Source organism: Nerophis lumbriciformis, linkage group LG08 (assembly GCF_033978685.3).
Source record: "Nerophis lumbriciformis linkage group LG08, RoL_Nlum_v2.1, whole genome shotgun sequence".
NCBI classification, from domain to species: Eukaryota; Metazoa; Chordata; class Actinopteri; order Syngnathiformes; family Syngnathidae; genus Nerophis; species Nerophis lumbriciformis.
This window is the reverse complement of record NC_084555.2, coordinates 36,285,022-36,301,950: the sequence shown is the minus strand read 5'-3', so window position 1 is coordinate 36,301,950 and position 16,929 is coordinate 36,285,022. Positions and strand designations below refer to the sequence as shown.

The following is a 16,929-nucleotide window of genomic DNA, read 5'->3' as shown; positions in this document are numbered from 1 at the left end:
TACATGCATATGTGACAATAACATCTAGGGCATTTAGAGTGTGCAGTGCACAACTGCGCACACAACAAGGAGACGAAGCAAAATGCATCATCAGAGAGGGTTTTCAGCATGGTTAGAAAAATAGTGACAGAGAATAGAACAAGGATGGACAATTCAACCCTTAACTCAACAATGAGTGTTATGTGTGTATATGTGTAAATAAATGAACACTGAAATTCAAGTATTTCTCTTTTATATATATATATATATATATATATATATATATATATATATATATATATATATATATATAGCTAGAATTCACTGAAAGTCAAGTATTTCTTATATATATATATATTTATATGAAATACTTGACTTGGTGAATTCTAGCTGTAAATATACTCCTCCCCTCTTAACAATGCCCCCCCCCAATCTCCCGAAATCGGAGGTCTCAAGGTTGGCAAGTATGCATAAACATACACGCCCAGCTCGTATTAGTTCAAGCTACTATGTATGTAAAGCAACTCAAGGCATGCTCTTGATTCCTCTACACTTTGTATGGCTTTCCTCCCGCTGATGGATAAAGTAAAAAAAATAAGGGTCCAAATACACGAACGGATGGATAACGGGCTCTAGGACAAATTCATGCTAAAGGAGGTGTACGCTATGCAGGATGAGGGGTGTTTACACTAGGAATCACACACTAGTATATTTCGTCTCCTTTACCTCCTCTTCCTCATCATCATACTCAACACTTTCATTCAATCCTGCAAATGCTGTCTGAAATTAAGCAGACAATTGATAGATTAGAGACAGTGTAAAGTATTATAAGCAGTATGTAAACAAGTAGTTTTACCTTAGTTTTTCTGCTCATGAGGTGCCGTAAAAAGGCAACCACTTCTGGTTTACCAACAGCCTTAGCCTGGATAAAGATGGATATAGAACATGAAGATTGAGTTTGTTTTTTACGACCACACTGATCCAAATATTAGACAACTCATCTTTTTTAAAGCTTGTTTTTGAAAAATTCATTTTTCAAGTAATATTTTCAAATCTGTAAAGTTAACTAAAACTTACCAGTAGCTCTGCATCATTGATTATATTGAGCTTTAAGTTAGCATCATAACTCCTGTTGTTTGCAAACTGTCTGTATTCACACTTGTGGCTTAAAACCAAAAGTAAAGAAAATGTTACATGTAATTTTGTCATCCCGCCAAAGAACAAAGGACATAATTGAGCAGTTTCCTTGATTTATTAAATGCCGGAACTCAAATATTCCACACCAAAATAACATCAGCAAGGGGTTGAAAATGATGGTTGCGATACATTTCTCTAAAAATGTTTTTAAAAAAACACCCACCACTTTAATTGCAGTCTGCCCATCATAGCCTGGTTTATTAAAATCAGCTCCAGCTAGACTCCATATTTCCAGGCCTTCCAGGTCGCCGCTGGCTGCCAGGCTAACGTGCAACAACAACAAGACAAATGTCATTACAGTTATAATAATGGCTTTTTTCTGGAACTTGGCTTTACAGAAAACAATTTGGAAACTTTAAATTTGGAAAGCAAAGCTGTGCTGGGTTTGTGGCATTTAGCTATGCTCATAACTGTGTGTGTGTGTGTGTGTTTGTGGAAGTGCAAAAATGAACCATATCTGATGGATCGCCAAAAGATACAGAGGAGTCCTGACGCTATGCTGTCAGGGAGCATTTTTCACGTATTATGTAAAGGAAGAGCGGAGAAACTGGTTGTACTTGTGTCAGCTATGTAGGATGGATTAGTGTGAGTGAGTGAGACCTGCACAGTTCTGTTCCAGCTTCCTCCATCTCGTCCCGAGAGAAGTGGGCTCCCGTCTTTCTCAGGAGCTTGACGACATCCTTGTGCCTATGTTAGATGACATAATCATTATTTTTGTTTGATTTTTGAAGATGGGAATAGCCTTTTCTGGAGAGGCAGTGACGAGTAAAAACACATATGCCCCCGCCTGAAGTGGGTTCAGCATATAAACACAGACAAATTCCACTCAGAATAACAGATGCCTATTCTGGCACGTTGATGGCTCAATATTTCAAGGTGTGCAACTTAAGAAAATTAAAATGGACTTCCTGTTGAGTGTTTAAAAAATCAAGTATCTATGAACTGTAAAGGAGCAGGCAGGTAGGACTGGTTCAGAGGCCACGCCCACTTTTCCCAACCCATGTCTTTGCATTTTTATGTATATTTAACACACATTAGGCCAACTGTCACCGGAAGTCATTGAGCGTAGAAACACGCTGTCCAACAACTTTATACCTCTACGACTTAGTGTCATTAGCAAGCCACCATTGGGCGCAGCATAGGTAGTCACTGCATGCCGAAGGAAGTGAAGCAAGGCGGCATGGAAACATGTCCCTGCTCGTTGCGCCAACCGTTAAATTAGGACACAAGTTAGTTGGTACAGCGAAGACACACGCATTTTCTCTCTTGAGGCTAAATATAAATTAAAGAAGTGTAGATAACACTTAATAAATATTTGGGTCAATGTCAAGGAATGACAAAGATGTAAAAAAAAAAAACACTGTTAGGCAATTAGCCTAAATAGATTTGATCAAGTTTTAATTTTCCACACCTTGCATGAGCTTGTTCCACGACAACAGGAGTCATCTCACCTAAAGCGCACAGCGTTGCACAGTGGTGTGTCTCCATAACGATCTTTCGCGTAAACCGTGGCCCCGAGAGTCAGCAGGTATTTCACCACTTTAAAGTGGCCCTCGCAGGCGGCGATGTGCAGAGGCGTCCGTCCATCGTAGTCGCTTAGACACAAGTTACTGCCCTGAGACCAAAGGAAGAAAAAGAACATCAGCAGTGTCACACAAAGCTTTGACTTTATAGTGAGGTGATTGATTCACTGTAGAACGGTCCAAAAGTTGACTTGCCATTTCCTTGAGGGCTTCTAAGGCCTCGATGTCGCCAATCTTCGTGGCGGCACAAGCCAGCGGTGGTGTCAGAGCATCACGGATGGCCTCCAGTTCCTGTGGACAGCACATGCTTTAACATTGTTACAAATATATACATTTCTTAATGTATACACTCATTGACACCAACAAGAGCTGTATGGTTGTAGACGACCACAATGTATTCCACACTCATAATAGTTTATATTAATACAGTGGTACCTCGGTTTTAGAATGCCCCACTTTTCATAAAATTCCTAATTTTCGTATCCCTAATTTTTGCATATTGTGTGTTATCATACTTGCGTGTAACAAACTAACTGGTCTGTTGGCCCACGTCTAATTCCGCAGAATCGAGTGCCCAAACAACAAATTCAACGCATCGGTGACTCAGTTTTTTCATCATTTAAAACACTTTCTTCTGCCCTTTTTCTCCCTCAGTTCTTTTTCGTAAATTAGTCAGATTTTAGACTTCATTTGGAATAAAAAGACTCATAGGTTACGTAAACAATATTTACAGTGACCCAAATCGTCGGGAGCATTAGCACTACACTAAAGCAGTCCCAGTGAAGCAACCAACAATTTGTTGTGATAGAATATACATTTAATGATAACTAATGTTTGCCATTCAAATCACGATCATTCGCTAAGAACACATAAAGCTAATGTGCTTGCACGTGTTACGCACAAACATAGTTATGTCATTACCATACTTTAAGAGGGTGGGATATCATGCCTAAAACACATTGGAAAATTAGCAACCTCTAAGCATCCGCGTAAAGGTTGCCAAGAGCCTCTGTATACCTCTTTTAAAACTGTTTAATAATTGTTTTAAGTCCTATTTTAACTTTAACCTTCATACAATAGTAAAACTAAGTTAAGCACTGCCAAATGTTAGTGTTAATATAGTGTTGTGTTAAAAAGCTACTTAACTAGAAGTCGTTCATCCAAAAAAAAAAAAAAATGACACAACTGACAGACAGACCTCCAAGTTTTGTGTAACATTTGAGGCAACGTTTTGCCCAAATTTTACAACTTTTGAAACTTTTAAATTTCAGCGTACCACTGCATGTCCCAGTTTCCAAGGTGATGCGTTATTAAAGAACCACACACCAGACTGTTATAGTCTATAAATCTACAGTTTGTTATCACAGACTAGTGAATAGTTACATGTGTTCCGCTTTAATGGGACATTTTATAGGAGACGGTGAACATATGTGTTTTAATTCATGACTTCCAATTAACAACAGAGTACTTACAAGCCGCACGTTTCTTTTTTAAGCTTCACTAAATGTTTTTACATAGAATGTCTTTTTTTTATTGTAATTTTTGACCTGAACGTATCAGATTTGTGTCAATGAAAGTGAAAAGGGTACACAAACTATATTGTTATGTATGTTTTAATATCAAAATATGTTTACTTTTTTTCTGTTTGTATGCTGTAAAGAAGTCTGACACACAAAGCTGTCATTTAGGTAGTAATCCCCCTTTCTTCATATAATGGTGAGAACCTGCTTTTACATTATATTTTAAAAAGTGGTTAAAACTGTTGAAAGGGCCTGTACAGTTAATGACAGACAACAATTAATCCAATATACAGCATAACCTCCAAAGTCAAATGCCCCAGAAAACGGACAATTTTGAGTTTTCAAACTTATTTTGTATATTTTTTTCAAATGTTTGCAGCAAAGCTCATTGTTTTTCAGCTCAGTGAGCATCTAATGGATGACTCGAACACATTTTGTTAATTCTAATGCCATCGCAGAAAAATGATAATCATAAAATAAGAACTGGAACTTGCATATATTCCAGCAAAAATTGAGTTACCACTGTAAGAACACATTGTTGGATGATATATTACATATTATTTGCCTAGTTTCAAATGTAGACATTGAAACCCCCATGCGTACCTCACCTCTTTGCAGCTAATGCTCAGAGACTTGGCAATGACTTGGATGAACTGACTGTCACTCAGACACAACTTTGCTCCGGCCAAGTCAGCACTCATCTCACCTCGCAGGTTCTGGCCCATCATCTAGATGCAAAAACAGGTTTTTAGCATAGTGGTGTTTGTTTTTTATATCTTTTGTCTGCATGATTGATATCTCCTCACCTTTTTCTTGGCATCTAAACTTATCTCCGTCTTTGCCAACACGTAGGACAGCTTTGACAAGGCGGCCTCTGGAGTCATGTCACCACCAGCTATCAGCCCCGCGTCCATCAAGACCTGAGGTTTGTTATAGTTTTATTCAATGCACAAAGTATAGGAGGAAGTAGGGATGGGCGATATCACTAAAATGTATATTGTGTTATTATATATTGCCGCCTCCTGCGATAATGATTATATATCACAATATATTATTTAGTATATAGATGATAATAGAAACATTTCAAAACTAGTTGAAAGGCTCCTAATTTGGCTGCTGACGTGTGTGGTAACATATTGTAATTTCCGGTTGTATTATTTCTCAAAACGATTATTAATCTTCTTGCTAATCTATTGCTAACATTTTGTTACTTTTTGTTGTAACATTTTCCTTTTTACACTTATAATGTAGCAAGCACTTATTCTTCAGTTGTTTGGATACTTTATATTAGTTTTGGGCTAGACTACAAATGTGGGTATCAATCCAATCCCAAATGGTTACAGGGGCAGTATTAGGCATACTCATACTTTTCAAGATTATTGAATTATTCAATTTTTTAACACAATTTATAATTAGACAAAAACACAAGATGGCTTTCCAACAATATTAATTCAATATGTACATTATTTCCTTCTATTTGCTCTGATTTAAATCCTTTGGATTTTGCCCTTAAAGAGGAACTGCACTTTTTATGGAATTTTGCCTATCGTTCACAATAATTATGAAAGACATGACGACAGATGTATTTTTTTTTTATGCATTCTAACTCGTAAATAAAAGTTTGCTTATAGCCTAGCCAATGGGAGGTCCTTTATTCTGCCCATAAAACCCAATAAATAACCATCGCAAAAGCGCCAACAATACTCCATTTACATTTTGTTACTTGAATATTAACCAAGTATTAGTGATATTGTTTTTATAAGCGCTAAAGCAGACAAACTATTTATAGCGGCGCCGTAATCACTAGCGTGCGTGCCAATGTTTACATCATCGAGTGGTAGGTGGCTTCCTCGCTTCCTTTGCTTGTGAAAGTTTACTGTAGATCATAAATCATGCCTCTCACCTGGATAGTAGAAGAATGGGGACATATTCTGACAAGTTGGTACACTTGACAGCCAATTTAAACCCGGTGATGGCGAGAACAACACAAAAAGACGTTTGGTTCTACCCCCCTTTTCAAAAAAAAATACATCCGTCGTCATCTCTTTCATAATGATTGTGAGCGATGGGCAAAATTCCTAAAACAAAAGGGGGAACTTTAAAGGGGAACTGCAATTTTTTGGAATTTGGTCTAATTCACATGCTTTTTTATGCATTCTAACTTGTGTATATACACACTTTTAGCAAGAGTCAGCCAACAATGGAGGTAATGGGGATTCGATCTATTCAGTAAAAAGCTAAAAAAAAAAACAACGTTTTATATACAGTACATGCTGTACGCACTTTTTGTGTCTTTTTACGCATTGAAATCAGAAAGGACGTGCATTTTCGTAAGTCCACGCGGATTTAAAAAAAAAAATATTTTACCAACCATGCCTTCTTCGGGTCAAAACTCCTGTTTGCTTGTTTTTTTGTTGTCGATTATCGCTTTCCGCCGGTGTTATGTTTTGTTTATATTTCCTGAGTCAAATTTCTGTCCCCGTTTATTGCGTTTTTATTGGTCGTAAATTTTGATTCGCCGAAAGTTACATCAATCACAAATACTGCCTCAGTTTGCACTTAGACAACTTTACTGTGAGGTGCTGTCTAAAGAAAGACTTCATGGTAAACACTAAGGTGAGTGTAAAGTCCACCTTTTTAACTTAATCCTCTGCCATGTCTCCATTAAATGAGTTGTTTTAGTCTTTGTGAGTCCATGGAAACTTCACTTTTATCTCCCGCACCCGGCCAGACTCCTCCACCCCAGAAACATTCTTTGCAGGTCAACAAACGGGGCAAATATGTGCCTTTTGAAGTATTAATGTGCGAGGAGTGTTGAAAAGGAGTCTCCTGGAGAAGTGGCTGACAAGTTAGCAAGTGTCGCTCGCATTGATGACATCATCACCGTCATTGTTTACTGAAGCAGAGGTGCTGACTGTGCGTTATGATAAACGTGCATGCGTCGCCAGGCTCCACTTTTTATCGATAGACTTATCAGATTACATTTTTTATTATCTATAACAGGGGTGTCAAAAGTGTCGCCCAGAGGCCATTTGCGACCCACACCTAATGTTTTAAAGGCCCACGGCACATTCTAAAAATACTATTAAGATAAACAAAAACATAACAAAAGTGGAATAAAAAAAGTTTACAGGTGAAATGTAATTTAGGAAAAAGTTGCAATGTTAAAAAAGCTGTTTTTTTTCTTTAAACTGTCATTGCTCAAAACATATTAAATGAAAATCAATGTTTTTATGAATTATTGACCTATCCAGGGCTTTGATTATTTCACATCAAATATTCCACTTTGAAAAATATTTTTTGTTGAAGATTTTGCATATTTTGTGTTTGCCATAAAAAAACAAAAATGACAGAAAATAACAAAGCAACATCAAAAATGTTGATGTAGACTAGAGATTTAAGTGTTAAATAAATAATGTATGTATGCCCTGGCACACGATTATCATCATTTCATGATCGGAGCAAAACACTTTTTACACTTTTATACTGAAATAAATACACCTACAACTTATTAAATACAAATATAGAAAAAACTACCCGCAATGGTAAAGTTTAGATCCATGAAGGAAAGAAGAATGTGAATGAATGTTTATAACTGAATACATTTACATTTGCATAAAAATGTGTTTTCCCTTTGTATTATTTTTTTAATGAATTAACATTTATGACAACCTTTTTCCAAAACACAATATAGAATGTGAGATATAACAGGATAATGCATACATTTATCATTTGTTTTCAAAACGTTTACAAAAAAGTGGGACCCCAAAAATTTACTGTGGGGTCACTAATTTATATCGTTTATCACGCAACCCTACACGGAAGTCATGCAAAGTGAAAAGAGGACATGGCCCACCTTGCCTGTGGCGTAGGACGTGGACACCGTCCCCCTCAAACACTGGGTTATGTTGATGATGATTACGCCAGATTCGGTGGCCGCCTTCAACTCCTCCAACAGGTCAGAGCGGTTATCTGGGGCGTTTCCACTGCCATAGGTCTCAAGAACCACACCCTCCATAGGCGGCTGCAGGAAAGCCCTCACCTGAACACAGCAATGGAAAGAAGAAAAAAACACTCAAAATGTATGGCACACAATGCAAGCTCTCTTTTTGCGGTTCTCTAATGGCCAAAACCGTCTATGCTCCTAAAAGCCCATCTGGTGGAGACCCCGCAAGTATTCCAGTCTATAGCTGGCAGGCACCGGGAGGCCCCGTGCCACATCGTTAGCCACGGCATATGACTACAGGGGCAGATGACGGAAATGTCCGGAAGGAGAGCTATTAATCTGAAGGTGTTAGCCAACATAAAGTCACTTGGCAAGTCCTGAGCAGTTAGCAGAAAATGCGAGAAGAGGGGGTCAGTAAAAGTGGTTACTTTTTGACGCCATAAGCACTTTGACAAAAAAAAAAGCTCAACGCGGATTAGCTATGAAGCGCTCGTACTTCCGACATAGAGACGCGCATGAGAGCCCGGTGCCTCATGAAAACGAGGCCTCATAAAAGCAGTAAAACGCTGTAAGAAAGCCTTGATGAGCGAACTGGGCGGCGGGAGCAGATTGAGACAGTAAAGTCACCCTGCTGCTGGCCTCCTGAGCGAGAGCTGCAACTAAACGCTTCAGTGTCAATGCCAAGCCTGCCTCTTTACTGGGTGATTGGTCATGGCCCATAACGCTGTCCTATCCGTCTCCGGGCTGAGCCCTGATGGGGATTCACAGAGCCAAGAAAGTAAGAAGAGGGTTAATTGCACCATCAAATAAAGTTAACTATATTTTATTGCCGTTAGAGCAAACTGGAGCGTCTGGACCGTTTGAAGAACTTATCGAGATCCAGAATCCTAACAACAAAAAATGTAAATGCGCTGTCTCCATTTTTCACCATTCATTTTAGATTGGCAGTGACTAGCATGTATTATTAATCACAATTTAATTGCAAATTTCAATTGGAGGTGACTATATCATGAATTTAGTCACATTTGAGTCAAGCAGTGTCTATAACATAGATTTCATCACATTTTGGGGGCCACCATGCAGAATGTGCTGTCATTTTGGATAGGCTCTAGCTTGGAGGTGCCTATAATAGTTTTAGTCACATTTTGGGGGCCACCATACAGAATGTGCTGTCATTTTGGATAGGCTCTAGCTTGGAGGTGACTATAATAGATTTACTCACATTTTGGGCTGCATGTCCACTGATTTTGTCACTTAGGACCACATTTGGAATCTATGTATTCTATATGGCTATAGCATGGGTTTAGTCACATTTTGATGGCTACTATACAGCAGTGTTTTTCAACCACTGTGCCGCGGCACACTAGTGTACTGTGAGACATTGTTTGGTGTGCCGTGGGAAATTATGCAATTTCACCTAATTGGTCGGAAAAATATTTTTTGCGAACCAATAATTATAATCCGCAAACAACGTGCCGTTGTAGAGCGTCTGTGCTGTCTGGAGCAGTGTTTTTCAACCACTGTGCCGCGGTACACTAGTGTGCCGTGAGATACAGTCTGGTGTGCCGTGGGAGATGATCTAATTTCACCTATTTGGGTTAAAAATATTATTTGCAAACCAGTAATTATAGTCTGCAAATGATGTGTTGTTGAGTGTCGGTGCTGTCCAGAGCTCGGCAGAGTAACCGTGTAATACTCTTCCATATCAGTAGGTGGCAGCAGGTAGCTAATTGCTTTGTAGATGTCGGGAACAGCGGGAGGCAGGATGCAAGTAAAAAGGTGTCTAATGCTTAAACCAAAAATAAACAAAAGGTGAGTGCCCCTAAGAAAAGGCATTGAAGCTTAGGGAAGGCCATGCAGAACGAAACTAAAACTGAACTGGCTACAAAGTAAACAAAAACAGAATGCTGGGCGACAGCAAAGACTTACTGTGGAGCAAAGACGCCGTCCACAATGTACATCCAAACATGACATGACAATCAACAATGTCCCCCAAAAAGAATGATAAAAACAACTGAAATATTCTTGATTGCTAAAACAAAGTAGATGCGGGAAATATCGCTCAAAATGAAACTGCTACAGGAAAATACCAAAAAAAGAGAATAAGCCACCAAAATAGGAGCGCAAGACAAGAACTAAAACACTACACACAGGAAAACAGACAAGAGCTATATTGATGAATGCTTGGTTATGGTTTAAAGTCTTATCCAACAATTGCGACAACGACTTTTTACGGTCAACTGAGTTTTTTTTTTTTTAATGATTTCTGCTGGTGGTGTGCCTCCGCATTTTGTCAGAGCCTGTAACACTAGATTGGAGCAGACTATAGTATGATTTTATTGACATTTTGGGGTGCTACTTTTAGATTGGAGGTGACTAGCATGAATTTAGTCACAGTTTGATTGCAACTTTAAATTGGATGTGATTATATTATAGGTCAGCCCCATTTAAGGTGAGCACCTTTTTAGATTGACAGTATCTCACATGTAATCCAAAGAGGTTAATTTGGTCTTCAAAAAATTATGCAATTTGTTGTTCTTATAGCCATACCTGTGTCTACTTCCGTACCTGTAGGTTGTCACGTGACAACCTCTGAGGAAGGCAACAGTTGTAGCCGAAACCGTCAGGTACGAAAGTAAACACACAGGTCTGGCTATAAGAATAACAAATTGCGGTATCTCATATGGATTTAATCACATTTGTATTGCCTTATGCAGAAACATTGATTTAGTAAGATTTGGGGTGAACACCTTTTTATAGGAGGGGTCTACAGCATTGATGTAGCCACTTTTAGAATGTATCTAATTATAACATGGATGTTCTAACACCTTGAATGTCACCATTAGTCTCATTTGTTGGCCACATCTAAATTGGAGGGAAATATATATTACTGGAAGACAGCTGGGGTGGGCTGCAGCTTACCCGTGAACCTAATTAGGATAAGCGGTACGGAAATGGATGTATATATCAAGAAATCTGGGTTGTACTTATGGATTGGTCGCGACTATAAGGTGATTTCTGTAACTTTTGAGGGCCACCTCTGAATGAGAGGTGACCATACTATGGATTTAGTTAAGGGATGTTTGGATCAGGGTTTTATGCTGCCGATAATTTTTTCAATTTATTTGTGGCGAGTCATTATTCTCTTTTATTACATATAATTGTCTGAGCAAAACAAAGTCAATAGTACACAATAACTACAAAAAAGCAAAAACTATTACCGTATTTCCTTGAATTGCCGCCGGGTATATAGTATGCGCCTGCCTAGAATTACCGCCGGGTCAAACTTGTTTCGCAAAATAATTAGCGCATGTTTAGCATTACCGCCGGGTTAGAATTACCGCCGAGTCAAACTCGTTTCGCAAAATATTATTTTTATTAGCGCATGTCTAGAATTTCCGCCGGGTCAAACTCGTTTCGCAAAATAATTAGCATATGCCTAGAATTTCCGCCGGGTCAAACTCGTCACGTCACGAGTGACACTTCACCTGTCATCATTTTCAAAATGGAGGAGGCTGATTTCAGTAATTTAAAATCGCATAAAGGGAAGAAGATAAAGAGCTATTCAGTAGGATTTAAGGTCCAAGCTATTGAATATGCTAAAAAGAACAGTAAGCAGCTATGTTTTATTAATATACCGTCGCTGTGTGTGTCAAATATGAGTCATTAAATGATTCCCGCCTTCTGGTGGTAGAGGGCGCTAGTGATCCTTCTTGCGACTACTCGGCTGCAGAAAAAGTGACAACAAGCAGCAACAATTAGCAGCGATCGTTTATTTTTTCCTCTCGCTTGCACTTTTAACATGGAGGATTACATATCTAAAATAAAACAGTTTTCTAAACTGGACTTTCAATCGAAGCAGGAGGTAATAAAGGAAGATCTCCATCGAGACAGAGAGACTTTTAAAACTGAAGAAAGATAAGGAAGACTTCTATAAACAAGTTATCGATGCTTTTGTTCAGAAGGAGCTGTGCATGGACTTCATTTATAAGTAAAGGTAAGACCATAATAACGTTTTTTTATTAAATGTGCTTTTCATGATGGTATCCTTACATCACACTCTAATTTATAAGCGCAGGCCTAAATTTACCGCATGCCTTTGGTAAGAGCCGGAGTGAGGTTTTAAATTAATTACCGCCCCGGCGCTAATTCAAGGAAATACGGTACTCATGTAAATGTTTGTATTATGCCCTTAAAGTCCGCTTGTGTCTGGGGACTTCTTACCTAAATGTTTAAATATTTCTAAAAATAATCTTGAGAAAATAAAAATATTGACCTAATCACTCTAGTATTGATCATATACTGATACTACCCTTGGTATAGTCAGAACCAATTTAGGGATCCATTTGCCCGCCTCTTACGTGTCGTGAAAATGCTGACACGCCAACAGTTGCTGTTATATTATCCTCTCTCTAGACTCTTAATAATCTACTTAATTTCCTGTAAATCGCTGCTTACTTTCTGCTGCAACACCTTAGAGGCTAGCTTAGCTATTAGCATACCTGCTCCTGGCTTCCTCTTGTGTCGTAGCATGTTTAATATCATCCTCCAGTGATCACCTTCAATGATACTTAAGAATATAAGAAATGCAGTTTATTTGCCACAATGGAGGTGATTATTATTAATTTAGGGGAGCGGCTCCACACTGTGTATGGAGACACAATTAGCTGTCACCCCGGGGACAAAAAATTAATAGTGTCAGCCAGAGGGGATCAGCATTTGTGGTCAGCATAAATCGGCAATGGTGATCACTTACTTTTTCATGAAGATCATCTGATACCTATCGGTGGCCGATTGCTACATCTCTAAGTTTAATTTTGAGGGGTGCATCTTTACATTGGACATAACAGCACAGATTCAGGATGCACGCCCCTGTTTTCTGTGCAATCAATCATGCATCAGCACGTTTCAACCGTGTTCCATCACTTTATAACACAATGCTGTACATTTCTAACTGTTCTGCGACCCACGAGAAGCCACTCACAGTGGCTGCAGTTATTCCTGGGAATAGCCTCAGCAAGCCAACATTTCGGTTGAGCTCAGTGCGGACTTGAAACTTCGCTGTGGTGTTTGCCCTCCACACCGTGTCCCAGTTAACTGCATGGAAAAAAGGAGGACAGATAAATGACATAATTACACTGTCTAGTACATTTAGATCACCCATGAGACCAGCACGTTGTCATTACGGTAACTTACTTGCAAAATCCACTTCCGCAGTGGCAAGAGGGGCCAAATTAGGGGATGAGAATGCATTGAAACTCCCAGCATCCACCTTAGTCACACGGTTTCCTCTGTAGAGCTTGTTGTAGAAATACAAGCATACCTGAGGAGAGACATGATATATTTTACAGGATGCAGCTTCTGTAGTAAATGCTTAGTATTTAGACTGAAGTGAGTCAGACAGCCACAACAAGACTTCCTCAATGTTATTAGTTGGATGGAATTTGTGTTGCACTTGAACCGTGCAGTTTAAGATAACGACGTCTGTGTTCCTGTTCCTGGTTATGTTGTTGACAATTGTGAAACACAAGTCATTGTCATTAGAAACAAACAAGTTATGTTGTTCAAACCAACAATCCATGTTTACCACACAATAACAAAGTACTATACTGTGGGATGTATCTGGATTATTTTATGTCATTAACGAAAAGGCAATGACAACCATTTTCTCACCTCAGGAATGACAAACTGTCCGGCAATCAACAGCGCGCCCAGCAGGTTGTCTCTGCCATCGTTTCTCATCTCATAGATTGGCACCTGAGCAGAGACGAGGGAGACTTATTTTTCTTTGCTGGAAATAGGTCAAACGCTTATTTTTTTTTATATGTGCTTTCACCTGTGAACCAGTGAGGATGATAGGCTTGCCTAAGTGCTCACACATGAAGGACAGCGCTGAGGCAGTGTAGGCCATGGTGTCTGTGCCGTGAAGGATCACAAAGCCATCGTAGCTTTCATAGTTTTTCTGTAATCAAATTAATTACAAAAATCTAATGTTATACAAAATATGAATAGGACTAAACAAAAAAATTACGTCTACGACAGTATATTACATGTTTTTATGTTCTACTGTCTTGTACTCATCTGTTTTTATGTCAAGTGTGTTTCTTGTTTCTCTCCTTTTGGTCTGTTGGGGACTACAGATTTAAGGTAGCCTTCTGGCTAATTCTGGCATATTTACACTTTTAATGTTCATGAATATGCACAAGAGATGTAACGATATTGTAAATATCTGTGGTATTGCGGCATCAAAATCATCATAATAATGCCGTGATGCCGTGTAACTGTACAACATGAAAACTTGGGTCAGTGTAGTTTTTTTCTGGCACTGGCCAATCTGGAGGTTAACTTGATCTCACAGGGGAAAGCAAGGATTGTTTTTTGGACATGTCCTGAAGTTTTCATCAAAATCCATCCATAACTTTTTGAGTTATGTTGCTATCAGACATATAGACAAACCCTGGCGAAAACACAACCTCTTGCGTACTGCAAAGCAAAGCACACCGCGTGTCTTTGCCTCGAGCGTTTCTAGGACGACACATAAAGCCGGTCAAAAGTTGTGATGTTTGGCCCACATTTATTCAATAACATTGAATCAACTTGTGGTTTAAATAGATGTTACCCGTATTTTAAGTAGGAAATGCGCCGGGCGCCAATGCGGACAAAAAAAAAAAAAGTTTGGTAACACTGCACTGCGGGGAACAAAATATGAGAAGCTACTTAATAAACCATCACCCGGAAAATATATTTGAAGCCAGCAATACGAAGCATCAATTTGTGAGGTATTTACATTATTAAACGTTAAGTTGTCAGTTAACTTTTCTGAGAATCAGCAATTTCAAAAGTGATATACGATGTCCACTACAGAGGTAATTTTTTCTTAAAAGTTGAAAGACCCCTAAGTGAACATTGAGTTACACTGGTTGTTTATATTGTAAGTTTAAATTTTGCTTACCATATTGTTTTTAGAGTAATATGATTAGAACATTTGAGTATTATGTTTCTGTTTGATTACACTAAGCGTGTTTATCTTAAACATTCCTGCCACTTCATTTTACACTCTATGGCATTTTTACCAAATCTGAGATTTTGATTCTGTTACATCCCTAATATGCACCGTACATTTGTAAATACATAAATGATAAATAGACAAAACAAAAACATTACATTTTAATTCATACAAATACATAACTCAAATAATGATATAGACTTCAAGTACCTCAATGTCTTTTCCAATTCTACCCCAGTCCTCTGTGGTCATATTGGAGGAATCCAGTAAAGGACTGTACTCAATAATTGTGTAGACAATCCTCTTCTTATTTTTACTCATACTGAAAGGCAAAAAGGTGCATTTATTAGTGTAGCAAGCACAGCTTTTGTCCTGAAATACAACCACACAACAAACGTGAACATTTCACATCATTAGTTTTAGTCATCACAAGTGCACTAGTTCACTCCAAATGGCGTAAAACACATGGCTAAACAAATGTTGATTGTCTTCACAGTGGAAAAGATTATTATTTGTCATGCAACACAGCTGGATCAAGTAGGGCTTACTTTTTTACATAAAATGTTTTATTAAGCGAGACCATCGAGCTGATACCAAGCAACGGGGTACCGAAACCTGAATTAGAGCGTTAAAAAAATTGAGGGTGACATTATTAGGGAGCGACATCAAATTAACAATTTATTTTTTCTACTGAGGAATCTTAACGCCCTGTGAGGCTTTTGCGCGACATGAGGTGCATGGATGGCTACGTCTTAAGGGGTTTTAAACTGGAGTCTTCTTCCGGCAGTGGGTGGGCCCCACCTGCTACACGGGCTTTTAAAACCGCAAGACAGTCTTATTTTACTTTTAATCTCTCTTTCTTTTTTTTAAGAAAGAGGGAGGGTCACCCCTGCAGATTAGCATTGGCAGCCTATTATAGTGCCAGGACACAAGACAGGAGTTGAATAGAACAGCAGGGGGATAAAGAGGCAAGCAGTCCCAGTCCACCCAACTAGGGGTCTTCTAATTAGCCTGAAAGGCACACAACCGAACATATGTCAGTGATAACAACGTACAACATGGTTGATCTACCTGCAAGTGTGGTCTCAGGTGCAGCCCCATCCCCATCAGAATAATCAATAATGATTACTGGTACAATAATATATATGTCACACATATGCAGTTTTTTGTTCAAAATTAGACTTCTCCATTAAAATTGTGTGCTCATGTTTTGTCCCGCACAAAAAGTCACATGAACAAAGCATTTCCAAAAATCAATACATTAATTCCCTAAGTGTTCCCCAGCACATGCGCTATACAGTAGAACACTGCCATTATACTTGCATATGAGTCAACCTCGGTTAATACAAACACTATGAACTCAAAGATGAGCACATAAGTAATTCATGCATAGCCACTACAGGCATAACTGCAGGAGATGCAATGAAAGCATGCTTGTAAATTCATGTAAAACGTTACTGTAGTTTGATATTAGAGGTTAGTTGAGTGGTGCAAGTGTGAGAGTAGGCAGACTCTTAACAGATCCACGAGAAAAACTAAATAGGATAACTTTAGTGTTCAAATTGGTGATAAAGACTCAAGATTCATTAGGCATGTCATTGGCTGCCAGGAATCCTGGGAAATGTGGTCCAATAGGATCCATAAAACAAAGCTTTAAAAATAAAATATTAAGCATAGCACACATTGATAGTCTTACGTTATTAAGGAACCGCTGTCTTGACCATTTGTATTAGACTGTTTAATTGGAAATGTCCAATT

The 16,929-nt window shown here is 38.6% G+C and overlaps 1 protein-coding gene across 5 annotated transcripts in view; it reads right to left on the bottom strand.

Annotated features, from left to right (window-relative positions):
- Positions 1 to 16,929, bottom strand: part of aspg (asparaginase homolog (S. cerevisiae)) — a 32,746-nt gene that overhangs the window by 2,242 nt on the left and 13,575 nt on the right. For 3 of the 5 annotated variants that reach the window (XM_061968822.2, XM_061968820.2, XM_061968825.2), the window contains 14 exons: positions 15,382 to 15,493; positions 14,002 to 14,127; positions 13,839 to 13,922; positions 13,362 to 13,488; positions 13,150 to 13,262; positions 8,076 to 8,261; positions 5,026 to 5,139; positions 4,828 to 4,947; positions 2,895 to 2,990; positions 2,628 to 2,791; positions 1,777 to 1,863; positions 1,340 to 1,439; positions 836 to 901; positions 706 to 759 (listed from right to left, as the gene is read on the bottom strand). In XM_061968822.2, the coding sequence (XP_061824806.1) occupies positions 706 to 759; positions 836 to 901; positions 1,340 to 1,439; positions 1,777 to 1,863; positions 2,628 to 2,791; positions 2,895 to 2,990; positions 4,828 to 4,947; positions 5,026 to 5,139; positions 8,076 to 8,261; positions 13,150 to 13,262; positions 13,362 to 13,488; positions 13,839 to 13,922; positions 14,002 to 14,127; positions 15,382 to 15,493 (1,549 nt within the window). The remainder of the gene's footprint in view (positions 1 to 705; positions 760 to 835; positions 902 to 1,339; positions 1,440 to 1,776; positions 1,864 to 2,627; positions 2,792 to 2,894; positions 2,991 to 4,827; positions 4,948 to 5,025; positions 5,140 to 8,075; positions 8,262 to 13,149; positions 13,263 to 13,361; positions 13,489 to 13,838; positions 13,923 to 14,001; positions 14,128 to 15,381; positions 15,494 to 16,929) is intronic. The other 2 variants (XM_061968823.2, XM_061968824.2) reach the window with 2 other exon arrangements.